The sequence below is a fragment of the Acinonyx jubatus genome, chromosome D3, assembly GCF_027475565.1.
Source record: "Acinonyx jubatus isolate Ajub_Pintada_27869175 chromosome D3, VMU_Ajub_asm_v1.0, whole genome shotgun sequence".
Taxonomy (NCBI): Eukaryota; Metazoa; Chordata; class Mammalia; order Carnivora; family Felidae; genus Acinonyx; species Acinonyx jubatus.
The window spans coordinates 23,164,109-23,180,546 of record NC_069392.1 but is presented as its reverse complement, the minus strand read 5'-3'; the positions used below and the strand labels follow the sequence as shown (position 1 = coordinate 23,180,546).

Sequence of the window (16,438 nt, the reverse complement as noted above, 5' to 3'; positions counted from 1 at the left end):
TCTGGTCTCTTCCACCCGGCACTCCCTCTTGGTAGCCTCCTGTCCTTCTTTCTCTTCCCTCCCGCCCCCCTCTGAAAGGCTGAGGAGGATTGAAGGAAGGAATCCCAGCACCCAGCTTCCCTTGTCCCCCTTCCTTCCATTTGACCCAGACTACAGAAAAAGGCCAAACTTCCTTCTTCCCGGAGGATAAATTGCATTGTTGAAAAAACCCCTAACTTACTTTTTTTTTTTAGTTTGTTTGTTTGTTTGTTTGTTTGTTTATTTATTTATTTGGTGAGAGAGAAAAAGGGAATGGATGCGTGCATGGGGGAAGGGCAGGGAGAGAGGGAGAGGGAGAGGGAGAATCCCAAACAGGCTCCATGCTCAGTGTGGAACCCGACGCAGGGCTCGGTCTCACGACTTGAGATCATGACCTGAGCCGATGTCAATAGTCAAGCGCTCAACTGACTGAGCCACCCAGGCGCCCAGAAAACCCCTAACTTATATTTGAGTCTGGGACACCTAGCTTTCAAGTGGGATTGAAGTTCACCACTTGTAGGTGGTCGACGAATAGCATTTAGGCTTCACTTGAGTGTCAAAGGGCCACTGCTGGCCAGTAACCCTTCACTGGTCTCTTTTGCCCAAACCTCAGACTGAAGATTCTAGCAACCTGGGACAGGTGCCTCATATAGGGTTTGTTTCCTTATCACAAATACTGGAATATTCACATATGGGAGGGTTCTTGTACATGCACAAACTATCTAGATACCCCTGGCATTCAGTTAGTAAAACCCTACTCCTCTTAGCTAAATGCGTGTCCTGGGTGAGGTGGCTTCCAGGCTTGAAGAGGCACTGCGCCCTGAGGAAAAGATAAGAACTCGAGAGTCGCGGGAATTTGCATAAGAACTGCCTTTGCCGGCTTCTTTTTAAAGGAGAAAAGAGCACTTGGGTAAATGTGACTCATTGTAGTGGAAGCTGATATTTGCGGAAGCAGCATACAATTTTCTGAGTTGTTGTAAACCATTAATTATATGGTTAGTAATCACTGTTCCCTCAAAACATGACACTCACTCCTTTGTCCCATAAATATGATATTCGTGTTTATTTGGCTGGGCCTCTCCTGCCGGTTACAGCGAACTTCGCGCTACTCCACAGGGAGCGAAGCTTTATGATGGGAGTTCTCTCGGCTGTGAGGAGGCCTGGCCTAGACTGCTGCAGGCCTCCCCCTAGCCACACCGTGGGGGACCGCCTGGGCCTGGCGATCACCCCATGTGTGCAGCTTAGCCCGCACACACCCTGGGTGTCTCCTGCGAACGAGGGGAAATGCACCCGAGTCAGCCCCATCCTTATTCCGACTAGCGCTGACACGGGCCATGTGCCGATCCCCAGGCCGAAGAGACCAGCGTGACTCATCGTGTCTTGTGTTCTGTTCCAGCAACCCACCGAGTACTTCGACATGGGGATTTTCTTGGCGTTCTTCGTCGTGGTCTCCTTGGTCTGCCTCATCCTCCTTGTCAAAATCAAGCTGAAGCAGCGGCGCAGTCAGGTAATACGTCCGAGCAGCCGGCGAGCGCAGATCCCCGCCGCCCTGTCACTAGTGAAAACGAGGGTGGGGGCCTGAGCTGTGCAGCCGGTTCCCAGGGGCCTACGAGCCATAAAGATAGAGAAAAGCAAGAGCAAAGCTTATCAGTGTATGTCTTCTCTGTTCCCAAAGGGCCAGAACTATAAAGGCCGAGCCTTGGGAACGCTTCCAGCTGGGAGTTGTCTCAAGAAACGTCTAAAGGTTAATGTGGAGCCCTGGAGCCTGCTCCTCAGCTGTGATCTGGGGACCAGCAGTGTCCGCATCACCAGGGAGCTTGGTAGAAATGCAAACTCTCAGGCCACACCCCAGACCTGCTGAATCTGGATCTGCATCTTCCAAGCTCTCTCTAGATGATTCTCGATAAACAAAGTAGCCATCTTTGTGCCCCAGCTAGCACATCACTGTGCTCATAGGAAGGCAGGATTTAGGCGCAAAGTTTGATGGAGAGGGTAAACGAGAATCTAGACTGTCCCCACGTGTACCGTGACATCTCAGGAGAGAGACGGTGGACATTGGCAGGCAATCTGTCAAGAGGATCACCGACTTCTCACTAAGTTGGGTGGCTAGAAGTGGGTGGGTTTGGCGACCACCCAAGTGCATTGTCTCATTTGCCCTCAGAACTTTCTTCAGTGTAAAGAGGAGGAACCCTGGGTATAGAGCAGGTCAATAACTCAGGGTCTTGCAGAATTGGCCAACCAATTGAAGTATATACCTCTGCTGATACTGCCACTTGGGTGAAGCCTGCGTTCAAGTCGTTGACCCTCAGGGGTCTGGAAAATCTGTGCCGCAGCAGTCTGAATTTTTAGTGCTTTCTCAAAAGCCTGTGCTGATCTGGTAATAAAGGACTAGCGTTATACCCGTCCCCATGTGTTAGATGCTATGGCCCTCGGGGCGACTACCACCGTAAATCCGTCCCGAACCCTAACACAGACCACATTCTGCTGCACAGAATTCCATGAACAGGCTGGCCGTACAGGCTCTGGAGAAGATGGAAACCAGAAAGTTCAACTCCAAGAGCAAGGGGCGCCGGGAGGGCAGCTGTGGGGCCCTGGACACGCTCAGCAGCAGCTCCACGTCCGACTGCGCCATCTGCCTGGAGAAGTACATCGACGGAGAGGTAATGGCAGAGGCAGGGCCCGTCCTGGGTGGGGATGGGGTGGACAGGTCAGTAGAGGTGCACAGGACCTGAAAGGACAGAGCCCCGTGTCCTTTTCCCACAGCCTTGTAGGGGCAGAAGGGTTTAAACGCCTAGGTCTCGAGGAGGTGGACCGAGACAGTCTAACTGCTCTTCACCCCTGGAGGAGGGTGGTCACAACGCAGACACTCTCTTGCTAGAGGGCCCAGCTTCCAACCACGTGATTTCAGAAGTTGATCAGAAATATATGCGAGGCCAGACGATGTCTGGTGTTAAGAACATTTACACGTATTGACATTATTTTTTAATTTTTTTCCTGTTTTTTTTTTTTTTTTTTTTTTTTTGAGAGAGAGTGAGCGCACAAGAGCAGGGAAGAGGCAGAGAGGGAGAGGGAGAGAGAGAATCCCAAGCGGGCTCTGCACTGCCAGCATGGAGCCCAACACGAGGCTCCATCTCAAACTGCGAGATCGTGACCTGAGCTGAAATCAAGAGTCAGACAGTTAACTGCCTGAGCCCCCCAGGCGCCCCCTACATGTACTGACTTAATTTTAGAATTGCTCTTCTGGAAACTGAGACATGGCTTAAAGCAAACCTCTCCTGCAAAGCCCCGTGGAACACTGGGTGTTTTTACTCAGGAGACAAGAGATGTGATGGCTACCTTTTTTCTTCTAGCTTTTTATCCCGAAAATGTCAGACTTTCAGGAAAGCTGCAGGAGTCCTTCAGTGAATGGTACATCATTTACCTAGAATAACCCTTTGTTAACACTGTGCCATGTTTGCCTAATCTCTCTCCAGACAGAGACACACAAACACACACGTTTGGGGAAGCAAACCACTTCAGAATCGGTTGCAGACATTTGATGCCCCTTTAATGAAAGCATTCTGCTCCCAGATAGGCTATTGGATGAAAAAAAGGAGTTTTTGCAGAGGCCTTGAGATTAAGAGGGCCTTGAATGGTCTTTAGGTGCAGACTGCCTGCGTTCTAATCCTGACCCAGGGCAGGTTCTAGCTTTGTGATCTCAAGCAAGTGATTTCATTCTCTGTGCTGTGCTCGAGACATGAGCCTGAGACGGACATGAAGTCAGGGTGATCACAAAGGTTACATGAGAAAATGCAGGTAGAACTCTTGCCAAGGTCAGGCACAACATTAGGTATTAGCTTGAATATTATTGTGTTGAGCCGGTCAGGGAATGGAAAAACAAAGTCACATTAGCAAATTTGGAGGGTGCTTTGGCTCAGGAATTCCAGAGGTGATTCTGCCTCAGAAAACCTCATCACCTCCTCTCCACATAGGCTGCTTTGTTAGAAACCATGTACCCTCGGGTGAGTATCCAGGGTCCAGCAAAGGAGAGGACAGGAGAGCATTGCCCTTGGTGGCTCCTCCTGTCAATTACAAGTCCTGGGCATCTTCCTTTCTACTCATACCCAGTTGGAGCACCCGGAGGGAGCCACCATCCCAGAGATGCAAAGGTCTTGGTGGGGGGTAGGGGGGAGGTGGGTAACCTAGCCCTCTCTCCAGACCCCAGGCTGCAGAAGCTCTTGCCTTTGGTCTCCCCTTTTGGGCGGCACGAACATGAGTGCCTTCCTCAGGCAACGAGAAAGCTGCCTGCTTCTGTGTGCTTTCTTCCTTAACAGTGAGGACCGTGGTTGGGGCTTCTCCCTAGAACACAGACATGGGTGCTGACTACAGGGAAATGAGTCTACCTGTAGCTAGAGATGGGGGGATGGGTGAGGAAGAAGCCTCTGGCACTGGCACAGTGAACAGGGCTCCCTGGCCCATGCTGGACTTCTCAGGAAGAAGCATTTAGCCCTCCACCTGTGCCCTGCCTTCAGGCCGTGTGTCCTCTCTCCCTCCCCAGGAGCTGCGGGTTATCCCCTGTACTCACCGCTTTCACCGGAAGTGTGTGGACCCGTGGCTGCTGCAGCACCACACCTGCCCCCACTGTCGGCATAACATCATAGGTAATTGTCACCTGCCTCCACTGTTGCTGAAGAGTCACTGTCCCTACCAAGTGCCTAGCAAGAGTGTGACACATGCTGCAGACTGGTGAGCGAGCACTGCCTTCTGGACCTGGAAGTGTGGGGACCTTGGGTTTCAGAGTTCACCAGCCCTCCAAACCCTTAGGAGAGCCTGCCATGAAGAATTGCCCCGAGTTCCCGTTTTGGCCTCTTCACGTGAACCAGCCTCCTGACCTTGAGCAAGGCATCTGGCCTCTCCAGGCCTTAGGCCCACAATGTCTTTAGCAGAAATGACAGTGATGATGCTCCCATGGCCAGAACTGGGGGGTTGTTCCCGGGCCACAGGAGATGAATGTGAGATGGCAGGGTCACAGTGTTGCTCCTGCATCACTGTGGTATCGGATGAGGGGCACGGAATGCCGGGTGGACTCCAGGGAGCTGTTTCTCCAAGAGAGAAAGTGCCATTCATCTTGGTACCTTTGCTGCTGTCTGCAAACCCCCATGGTGTCTTTGTTAGGCAGGACGGAGGGGAGGCGGGAGGTAGGCCCTTACCGGTGAGACCACCCTTCAAACAGAGAAGTGGGCTGGCCCCAGCCAGCGTGGCTGGGTTTGCTGATGGCCCAGAAGAGGGCATTGGCATGAGAGGGGGCGCATTGGCACATGACCGGCCTCCTGCTTCAGCCTCTGCCCTTGTTTACCCCTTTGGCCCCATGTGCTCAGCCCTGCTGATGTTGTTTCTTCACCTCTCCCCAGAACAAAAGGGAAACCCGAGCACTGTGTGTGTGGAGACCAGCAACCTTGCGCGCAGCCGGCAGCAGAGGGTGATCCTGCCGGTGCACTACCCCGGCCGCGTGCACAGGACCAATGCCATCCCGGCCTACCCTACCAGGACAAGCATGGACTCCCACGGGAACCCCGTCACGCTGCTGACTGTGGACCGGCACGGGGAGCAGAGCCTCTATTCCCCACAGACCCCCACCTACATCCGCGGCTACCCGCCCCTGCACCTGGACCACACCCTGGCCCCTCACCGCTGCGGCCTGGAGCACCGGGCCTACTCACCAGCTCACCCCTTCCGCAGGCCCAAGTTCAGCGGCCGCAGCTTCTCCAAGGCAGCTTGCTTCTCCCAGTATGAGACCATGTACCAACACTACTACTTCCAGGGCCTCAGCTACCCAGAGCAGGAGGGCCAGGCTCCCCCGGGCCTCTCTCCCAGGGGCCCGACCCGCGCCTTCCCCCCGAGCGGCGGCGGCGGCGGCGGCGGCGGCGGCGGTGGCGGCGGTGGCGGCGGCCTGCTGTTCCCCACCGTGGTGCACATGGCCCCGCCCTCCCACCTGGAGAGCGGCAGCACGTCCAGCTTCAGCTGCTACCACGGCCACCGCTCAGTGTGCAGCGGCTACCTGGCCGACTGCCCGGGCAGCGACAGCAGCAGCAGCAGCAGCAGCTCCGGCCAGTGCCACTGCTCCTCCAGCGACTCTGTGGTGGATTGCACCGAGGTCAGCAACCAGGGCGTGTACGGGAGCTGCTCGACCTTCCGCAGCTCCCTCAGCAGCGACTATGACCCCTTCATCTACCGCAGCCGGAGCCCCTGTCGCACCAGCGACGTGGGGGGTTCCGGTGGCTCAGGCCGGGGGCCTGTCGTGTGCCTTGAGGGCTCCCCGCCTCCAGAGGAGCTCCCGGCAGCCCACGGTCAAGGTGCGGGGCGGGGAGAGCCTTGGCCCAGCCCTGCCTCTCCCTCGGGGGACCAGCTGTCCACCTGTAGCCTGGAGATGAACTACAGCAGCAACTCCTCCCTGGAGCACAGGGGGCCCGCCAGCTCTACCTCAGAAGTGGGGCTCGAGCCTTCTCCCGGGGCTGCCCCGGATCTCAGGAGGACCTGGAAGGGGGGCCGCGAGGGGCTGTCGTGTGCCTGCTGCTGCGAGCCCCAGCCCGTCACGCTGGAGCCCAGTGCAGGAGTGGCCGGGGGCAGCACGCTGTTCCTGGGTCTCCCGCCCTGTGAGGCCTGTGGCCCCACGGGTGGGGAGTCACAGCCGGGAAGCTCCCAGGGCCTGTACAGTCTTCACCCAGACCATTTGGCCAGGACAGATGGGGTGAAATATGAGGGCCTGCCCTGCTGCTTCTATGAAGAGAAGCAGGTGGCCCATGGTGGTGGAGGGGGCAGCGGCTGCTACACTGAGGACTGCTCCGTGAGCGTGCAGTACACGCTTGCCCAGGAGGCCCCGCCCAGCTGCCACCCAGGGGCCCGGGACCTGAGCCAGCGCATCCCCATCATTCCGGAGGATGTGGACTGTGACTTAGGCCTGCCCTCAGACTGCCAAGGGACCCGTGGCCTCAGCCCCTGGGGTGGGACCCTGGGCCCGGATGCCCTGCGGCCCCACAGAAGCCTGGGAGCAGCCCAGGAAGAAGAGCCGGTTCTCTGCTGCCAGGCCAGGGCACCGCTCTCGCCCGGCTGCCCTTTGGAGGGTGCAGAGGCCACCAGGGCCAGCTTCCCCGGTACCCCCCAGGACACTCAGGAGTCCAGCGCCACAGCCACTGAGGCTGCAGGTGAGAATAGGAGAGGACAGGAGGCCAGAGTCGGGGTCCTCTTTCTCCAGGTTGTTTTCTAAGCGACTTCCTTCGTGCCCTTGACTTTAAAAACACCATCTGCACCTGATGACTTCCAGGTGTTATTTCCACCCCAGCCCTTGCTCTGCGTTCCAGGCCCATTAGGCCTTCTTCCCTAACCCTCACAAGCATCCCACCCTGTCATGTCCACTGCAGCGCTCCCAAATGCCTCCCTCTGCATGCCGTGCCCCACTTCTCCCCTGCTCCCCACCCAATGCTCAGGCTGAAAGCCTGGTACTGGCCCTGAGCCCACCCCACCGTCCACACTCCAGTGTCCTGGGCTTCTCAGCCTGTCTGCAAGGACCACGTGGGCTTGTGTTTTGCCTCTGTCCAGAAAATCAAATTCCCAGAAAAATGCAGAATCCAAGTCCAGAATTTTCATTCAACTCAGCAGACCTCATCAAATTGCTCTAGAGTACCCAAACGTCTTGTGTCCCTAATAAACAGTCTGGCACCTTTGAGTAATACTGCAACACGACAGGACAGGTTCCACTTCCAAAGTGTATCCCTAGTTTATCTCTTCTGCAGCCCGCACCTGCCATCTCTGGCAGGCCCGTTTCCTCTCCCCACGGTCAAGGCAGTGGCCTCCTGACTGGTCTCCTGCTGGTCTTGCCTTCTGTTCTGCATGGGAACCACAGTGGTCTTTTTTAAAATATATGTCTTTACACCGGAAAACCCTTCAGTATCTCGCCACTACCTTTAAATTAAAAAAATGTAAACTCCTCACCCCATTCTGTCTGATCTGCCCCCTGCCCACCCCTCTGACCACCTCCAGCTTCGCTCACCACCTGGCTACTCAAGCCTTCTGTGGCCTCTGTCTATTGCCCCCTCCAGCCAAGTTCATCCCAGCCTCCAAACTTGTCTGCTGCTTCTCCAGATCTCAGCTGGAATCACATCCTCAGCCTCCTCCAAGGTCACGCTCACACCCTCTGCTCACTTCCCAGGCCATCACAGTCTGAGGTTACTTGGTTCTGAGGTCTGTAAGCTTCCAGGAGGGGGTCTTCTCCACTCTTCCCAGTGCCTGCAACAGTGCTGAATGTGGTGTTTTCATGCTACCTAACGACTTCCAGAAGTCTCTACACCTCCCGATGAGGGAGACTGACTGTCTAGGAGGCACTTGTGCCCCCAACAGCATGAGGAGCTCTCAGCAAAGGAGCTGTGTTTTGGCCCTTTGCTGTATAACACGGTCTGTCCGGTGTTGGGAGCTGTCCCTTCCTGAGAACCTGTCACACGCTGGCACGGGCACCCAAGTCCCTTGCCTGGTCCCTGTGTGTTGTGCCCAGGGCCTCCAGTGCCTGTTCTGTCCTCTGATGATTTTTCTCTCTCTCTCCCAGGACCGAGATCTCGCCCAGCAGACGGCGGCACGGGAGCCTGAGCTCAGAAGGAATTCTGGAAATGGGGACTATATGGAGACTCCAAGCTCTGACTTCCTTCAGGAAAGAAAAAAAAAAAAAAAAAAAAGATTTTTTTTAGCTTTGACAAACACACAAAAGTGGTAATAAAGAGAGCCCTCCTTCTCAACCCAAAATGTGAGCCACCTGTGGCAAACCGCCCCCATCCCCACCCCCATTAACAAACCAACAGACAAAATTCTCTGAGTCTTTTGCCTCTTTTGATAACATGGTATTCTGTTTTGTAAAGTGTGTGTGCTTGGGGTTCTGAGGTGTGTGGGATTGAGTTCTCTGCTTTGTTTTTTTTTAAGATATTATATGTAAATGTAAAGTTATTTAAATATATATTTTAAAGAACCCTAACCACCAACTTTTGCTGAAAAAAAAAAAAAATCACTGCTGCATTAATTGAACCACATCATGTGTAGATACTGTTGTCTCCCCGGAGGGGGCTCAGGCCTTTGAAAAGCTCAGGGCTACACCTGCCTTAGAAAATGAACCAGAAACTTGAAGTAAAGCTAGTTGATATGGGTACAGACTCTGAGGAACAATGCAATGCTGCCTCTTTCTTTCTTGTGGCAAATCCCAACGTGCAAAGTTTTGGGTCTTCTCAGAAGCCATGCCTCTCCAGCCCACACCTTTAGGCAGCTGATGGAAACAGCTAGGAACAGGGCGGAAGGTCTGCAGCACTGAGGAGCTGGGACAAGCCATTGCTACACAAAGCCCCAGGGTGACAGGGACAATTCAGCCCAGTGTCCTAAGTCTGTCCCTTTGGGTCAGCGTCTTAGGTAAAAGGACAGAGTTCACAATCCTGAACTTGGGCTTCCTGCTACTGGCTGCAGAAATGGTTCGAAGGGGTGTGTGGGGACAAACACCCGGGAGGAATGTAGTTTTGCGGCCTTGGTGTCTAGGGAGCAGAGAGTGTCCCGGAGAAGGGACAGAGGGCGCTGGAGCGTGCCTGCAGGGGGTGCACAGCCAGCATCCTTGGGCTGCCTTCCTGGGGATCCCACGGGGTCAGCACCGAGTTCCGTTTGAATGATACGTTTCCCATCCCATTTCCCTCTGGAAGCTCGCTTCAGGGGTCTTTCAGCCCATTGCCTCACGGCTGAAATTGCTCATCTCACCTGCAAATGTCTACTATCCTTTCTACCTAATGCACTATTATGTATTGATTCTCCAGGAGACAGAGAAAGAAACTATCAGATAGTTTAGACCCAAAGGGAAGGTCTTTGTATATTTTTCCAGCCTTTTGCTGTTCTTGTTTTTAAGAGGAAGGGAGAGTTTTAAAACCCAAACCATTTTTTTTTTTTAAAGATGTTTCCACTTTTAAAAGGGAGAATCTATTTAAAGCTATTTCAGATCAGGGATTGTCATCCTTTTTGTCCAATCAATGTACTTCTTGTTCTTAAGAAACTTTTTTTTAGAAGAAACTAATCACATTAGCCCTTGTGTTCACTAACTCCTCTGGTCACTTTGATTCATTTGTCATCTGAAATGCTCATTTGCGGAATAGGAACCTCACAGCCTTGGGTGCCCCCACCCCCCCACCCCCCCCCACCCCCCCACCCCCCCCCCCGCTGCTGCCGCCGCCCTCCTAGTGGGTAAATAGAGACCACCCTGGGTTGCCATCATCGGTAATGTAAGGCTCAGGGGAAGTCAGCCCAAAATCCAGATGAGAATGTTTTGACTGAGAGTCTCACTGTATCCCAAGCCTTTTTGCCTTTTTTTTTTTTTTTTTTTTTTTAACCCAGCCTGTGATGAGGACATTTACCTACTTGTAGCCAGATTTTGACAGAAATTCCAACGTCAACTGATGGAGCCATTTGCCATTTAGGAACTCACCATGGTGAGATGTGTCTTCCAGTCCCTGAGGTACAGTCCCTTGGGGGCTGCTCCCCCCACCCCGGGCTGATGCCCAGCACACCTGTTGGCGAGGGTGTGGGAAGCGCCTAAGCTGTTGACATGTGATCCGGGCCGCCTTTATTTCTCGGGCCAGGAGTAGCAGCTGCTGGGGACAACAGCTTGCATTACGTGGTTTTAGGGGAAGGATGGGGGGCATGGCTTCTAACATGGGTTGCAAAAACCAGCTTCTCATTGTTGAGATTTTCTTGTTTGTGGTTTTGTTTTTTGTTTTGTTTTTAATGCCTTTGAGTGCATACTCTTTGAAACCACAGCCCCAAAGTGGCTTTCTTTAGCCCTGCTGGGAAAACTACTCCTCAACAGCCTTAAGCAATAAATAGATGAGTAGATAATGTGGCTTCAACGGGGCTTATTAACATAAATGTGTCTGATTTTCATTTGAAAGGGCAATGATTACAGATGGCAAAAAGAAACATTTAATTGTTATAGTTTACAGGGTGGTAGAAACAGGAAAATGAAATGTTAAAACTTTAAGTATCAGCCATTGTCTTAAATTTGTGTTGGCCCACCAGACAAGGAGGTCACCAGAATGTAGTGGTAACCCAACTATATTGCCTAGGCATTCAAATGAAAAGGAATGTCTTCTTCGAAGTTACAAGACTCCAATAATAATGACAAGTACCTTTGTCAGTGGCCTCTCAGTGGTGTGCTGGGGTCATATAGCCTTGGAAACTGGGAGCATCACATTTTCCATTGAGAACCGCCCCCCCCCACCCCCCCAAGCCGAAGTCCCCTGGCCCAGCCCTGGATATGGGACAGTCAGACATGTAAACTGAAGAGTGTTGGAACCAGTTAAAAATGGTCTTCTGATCAACAAGGTACCTCTTTGTGATAGGACACAGCCTCAATATGCTGGCTCTGACTCAGTCTCTCCCGCCTCTGTCGAACCCAAGCCATTTTATAAAGCCCAATCTGCTGTCCCACCGCTCAGACCCTCCTCCCTTACGTGCTGCTAGTTTCTACTCAAAGCTCATGCATGACTAATGCTTTTTAAATGAGGTCTAAAAAATAATTACTAATCAAGAGTATTATTTTTTAAACAGACCTTTTTCTATTCTTTATATAAACTCTATTGTGTTGGTCTAACAAGACACTATTTTTAAAAAAATTTTTTTTTACCTTCTCCCATAGCACTTAAAAGATATTTTGTAAAGACTTTGCTGTAAAGATTTTGTAATAAAATGGTCTAAGGGCTCCTTCTCCAACATTACCATTTTTTTAAATGTTTTAAAGGCTAGAAAACAACTTATGTATATTCTGTATATGTATAGCAGCACATTTCATTTATGGAAATATGTTCTCAGAATATTTATTTACTAATATATTTATCTTAAGCCATGTCTTATGTGGAGAGTGTGACATTGTTGGCATAATCATTGAAAATGACTAACATGAGGCCCTGTAAATACATGATAATTGCACACAGATTTTACATATTTGCCGACCAAAAATGATTTAAAACAAGTTGTAGTCTTCTATGGTTTTGTAACAAATTGTACAAATGACTGTAAAAAAAAAAAATACAATTTTATCAAGTACGTGTTACATGTTGTCATTGCTCTGTTGGGTAAAGGCCTACAGATTCCACCAAGAAGAGGTTTACGTGAAGCAGGGCCTTTAACTTCAACTTGTTCACGTGAGCACCTGTGTGATTTCCTGTCCTGTTACCAGAGAGTTCAGGTTGTTGGGCGCTGGGGTGATGGTGTCATGAGAGAGCATCTGATAGCGTGTGGGATTATGTCCTTGAGGTAATGGTAGTTTTTCTGCTCAGCACTGTGTGGAGGGGTGAGGGGAACAGTAGTCCCCTTTTTAAAATAAGGAACATGGGCTGGATATAAACTGTTGACTTCCTCTGCCTGGCCTTTTCTTACCTGGAAGACCGAGAGACCCCTCAAACCCCTATTAAGGAAAGGGGGCTTGTAGGGAAGAGATGGCAAGCATTTAGCCGTCGATATGACCTCATCATGAGAGTGGAGAGGGGCTGTCAGTATGAAATGAATCTCGTACCCATTTGTCGTGTGTCCCAGGGAGGGAGTTACTAATTTGTAAAGCACTCTGAGATTATGTGGAAGGTGCAAAGTGGTGTTTATTTTTCAGACATCTAGCAGAGAATATCCTAAGCCCGTGAGCTCCAGTTCTATTTCTCTCTCTTTAACTTGGGCCATTTCTTGGGCACAGGCTCCTCATGGACCTCCAGCTGCCTCCTGCCAGGCACTGGGCCCTGAGCACCTCCAGGACTGGTGGCCTGGCTGTACAGAGCCTCCCAGAGCTTTTGTTTGATGGCCTTGCCCAGCTCCAAGCTGTACCTCTTGGGGGTCCCTGAAGGATTCCATAGCATCGACTCAACCACAGAGTGGTACAGAGCCCTGTAACCCTCTGTGGAGAGGCCGTGGATGGTCAGCTTGTCCTCGGACAACTGCTGTCTCTGTCTGGTTTCAGGAAGCAACGCTTGGCCCTTCCAGGCCGCTGTCCCAATGTTCCGGGGTAATGCTTGGGTGGCAGCCACATGTTCGGCATATCTCTTCTCAAGATCTTGGCGGACTGTTACTTTTTTCTCCTTTGAACTTTCTTTATTCTAGCCAGGAAGAAAGCAGAGAAGTCAAAGCTAAAACTTGAGAAGGGAGCTCAGAATAATTATCTGGGATTTGTGTCCCAGAGTCTTGGTTACAGCCACAACCAACATTTGTCTAGCGTGTTCTAGTTTACTGAATTCCTTCATGTATGCCACTGCGTGCATTCCCCCATACCCCTGTAAGGTCAGCAGGGGACGATTTGACAGGCAAGAAAATCGGAATTGGTTTGTCCAAGGCCACACAGAAGGTTAATAACCATCGTGTCATCTATTGAATGCCATGCAGGATGTTAAGCATTTACCCTTTGCACTCTATTAGCTTAATCGTGAAACCCTATGGGGGAAGGGCCATTATTCCCCATTTTATAGATGACGAAGACAGAGGCAGAGAGAGGCTAAGCCCACGGTTCTCCTCAATTATAGTTAGAGCTGGAATCTGAAGCCAGACAGCTTTGCTCCAGGGTGCAGTCTGAGCTCTGCTGGCCCCATGGAGTGATGGACCTCTTGGGAGGCCAGGTTCTTCAGGTGGAAGTTCACAGCAAGATCTGCAGCTCACCTCTTGGTGTTCGGTGTGTGTGCGTAAGGGCGCTACCCGTATCCGGGCTTTTCCCACCCTTGTTTTCCCTTTGCATCAAGATCCTTCTGCCCGTGCTTATGAAAGCCTCTTTATCCTCCCATAGAACCAGGCAGGGTGTAAACAGCATGAGCCCAGATCTGGTACTCTGTCCACTATAGCATGCTGCTGCCCACATCCCCACCCTCCACCACCGCCCCCCACAGCCCTGTCTTTAACTTTAGGATTTTCCTTCACTCTATATAAATCACTTAAGCATTAAGTGTTCCCTAGCTTACGCTTCCCTGTCCCCACTCCGTCCCGTTTCCTCCACCACAGCCACCATGTACCTTGTTGACGCCTCCTGCAGACCTCCTGAGCCTCGGTGAGCCTGAGTGCTGCCCCACTGGCCGTTTGCCCTTGGAACTGATGGAGTTTCTTATCCTGCACTGATGCATGGCTTTTGTTGCTGAATTGTCCTTGGGTTTTAATCCCTTCGGGGGCTTTTCTTCAAACTTGCGTGGTCCTGGGCAACACTTATTCTTAAGTTGTCGCCTGAGCACCAGCTTAATCAGGGAGAAAGAACTGGCAATTAACGGATTCTTTACAACTTCCCAAGAAGAGGTGCTACCTGGTGCTGGGGTCCTGATGTTCTGCTTTGCACACATTCTGGCCGTCCAGATGTTGGTGAGAGCCGGTGAGTCCACATAGCAGTCCTGAAGCCTGGTGTTCAGTAGGATGGACTGACGGAGCCCATAGGTGGGGATGCTGGAGTCTCGTCTCACGTAGATTGGATGCTAGAATTACAAAGGGAGAAAAAGGAATTAAAAAAAGACCAGTTCCCAAGCAGAGACTAGAAGGTCCACTTTGGCAAAGTATGAACATCTTTTTACACATCATTCCTTCTACACAGCTCTTAGAAATCTTTCTATCCATCTGGTGTCCTGCTCACCAAAGCTTTTTGTACCAAGTACAGAAACAAGGTCACGATGATATTCAGGCTCTCAGAGAACATAGCAATGCTTGTTCTGGAAGCTGGAAGTGGAGGTTTGGGAAGCACTTACAAGGAATCAGAGACAATTCCTGTCTACTGGAAAGCTTAGGGAACCGTGGCAGGAAAGGAATGGAAATGAGATCACTCAACACTCCTCTAGGAACTGCAGTCACCCCTCCACCATGCCGCAACACAGAAAGAACAGCAGGTAAAGTTCTGCCAAGCCCTAAATATAATTCTTAACCAGACCGCCATGGGCCAAGAAAGGCTGCTCAAGAAATACTGGGTTCCATAAAGGCAAAAGCACAAGGTAAATGATGCTGACCTCCATTTCCTGGGACCAGCCAAGAACAAGAGAACAATTTGGATAGATTAGAAGCACACATCTAAAGAGACCTGGCCTTCTAAGAAACGTCATCGGTAGAAAAAATAAAATCACCTTACCATTGTTTCGGTTGCCTTAAATTTTATTTTATCTAGCTTAGTAGGGGGAAGAAATATGTATTTCCTTTTCCCTTTTTCTCTTTTGCTTTTTTTGGTTGTTGTTTTGCTTTGTTTTGTTTTAATATTTCTAGTCACCTGTCTTTCTCTGCCTCAGTCATATATGAGCAATTTGCAGTTTGTTTGGATTTTGGCTCACACGCAGGCAGTTTTGAACCATTGTCCCTAGTATTTGTGATGTCACTTTGGTTTGTGATGTGGATCTGGGTGGGTGTTACATCATCAGATTTTATAGTTAAATTAGGCTGGAAGGAGTTCTATTTTGTTGTGCTTGCAGCCTCAGGAACTTGTGAAGCTCTCTTTCCCCCCACCCCCTGCCCCTCCCAGAAGGGCTTGGGTGAATTAGTAAGATCCTAACGTTCTTAAGAAGCATGCTTTGCACGCAACTTAGTCAAATACACAGACCATATTTGTGGATCCAGGTAGGGAGATAGATCCTTACATGTGCAAAAGTGGCCTTCTCCATGCACATAAAGAAGGTACTGTTACATTCTCCAAAGAGCTGCCAAGGTTAGGGACCAGAAATGAAAGAACACGTTCCTGCAACCCTGGGCACCTCTCCCTACATTTCTCTCCCCGGGAGACTACACGGTTTCTGGAATGTGGTTTTCTTTTACATCCCATGGCAAATTCAGTAATTAGAGCTGTTAGCGGTGTCAAGGGCTTGAAACAGGAACAAAGACACCTCTTCCTGGTAACTGTTGGGCAATGCCTCGCTCCTTATCAGGTGCTCATCCCGCTGGTGATTTTGAGTTTTTATACACCAAATGCCAAAGGAGGCTCCCTCCTGAGGGGGAGGAGAGAAATGATGGAAAAACAGAGTATGCGTCTGGCAGGAGCTCCTGGAATCGCATGTGTTGCCTGTTTCATTTTTCTGAGTGTTGTCCCTGGAGTGAATCAAAGTCTGCAGGCAGACCGCACCGCAGGCCGCGGTGGAACCACCTCCAGGCCAAAGGCATCTGGACCCACAGACGCTTGGGAGGACAATGGGGCCCATTCAGTGGTGAGCCCTGGCCTCACCTCCCGAGAGGTGGGTCAGTTTTAGAGCAGGGTGTTGGCAAGGGTTTGTCTTTGGGAAGCGTTTGTGAATGGCTGGAGACTGGGCAGGCAAGCATCCTTTCAAAGCCGGTGAATCCCGGCTCTTGGGCTACTGTCTGCCGTTGCTCTGCATGGCAGGGACAGAAGGGAAATGTTGGGCAATAAAGGAATTCTAAGAGTAGCTCTTCTGTTTCTCTGCTCTTCTTCCCC

The 16,438-nt window shown here is 51.1% G+C and overlaps 2 protein-coding genes across 4 annotated transcripts in view; one reads left to right on the top strand and one right to left on the bottom strand.

Annotated features, from left to right (window-relative positions):
• Positions 1-12,009, top strand: part of ZNRF3 (zinc and ring finger 3) — a 155,649-nt gene extending 143,640 nt beyond the window's left edge. For both annotated transcript variants that reach the window (XM_053206355.1, XM_027050857.2), the window contains 5 exons: positions 1,415-1,525; positions 2,511-2,678; positions 4,556-4,658; positions 5,409-7,199; positions 8,594-12,009. In XM_053206355.1, coding sequence (XP_053062330.1) covers positions 1,415-1,525; positions 2,511-2,678; positions 4,556-4,658; positions 5,409-7,199; positions 8,594-8,634 — 2,214 coding nt within the window. In that variant the 3' untranslated portion in view covers positions 8,635-12,009. The remainder of the gene's footprint in view (positions 1-1,414; positions 1,526-2,510; positions 2,679-4,555; positions 4,659-5,408; positions 7,200-8,593) is intronic.
• A 614-nt stretch (positions 12,010-12,623) lies between these two features.
• CD3H22orf31 (chromosome D3 C22orf31 homolog) lies at positions 12,624-15,346 on the bottom strand. 2 transcript variants are annotated; one of them, XM_027050830.2, is made up of 3 exons: positions 15,269-15,346; positions 14,046-14,492; positions 12,624-13,145 (listed from the first exon to the last, which is right to left on the bottom strand). In XM_027050830.2, exons 2-3 carry the CDS (start codon positions 14,361-14,363, stop codon positions 12,708-12,710), a joined length of 756 nt encoding a protein of 251 aa, XP_026906631.1. In that variant the 5' UTR covers positions 14,364-14,492; positions 15,269-15,346; the 3' UTR covers positions 12,624-12,707. The 2 variants fall into 2 exon arrangements, with proteins under 2 accessions (XP_026906631.1, XP_026906629.1); XM_027050828.2 differs by having other exon boundaries at positions 15,134-15,323.
• Between the last annotated feature and the right edge of the window lie 1,092 nt (positions 15,347-16,438).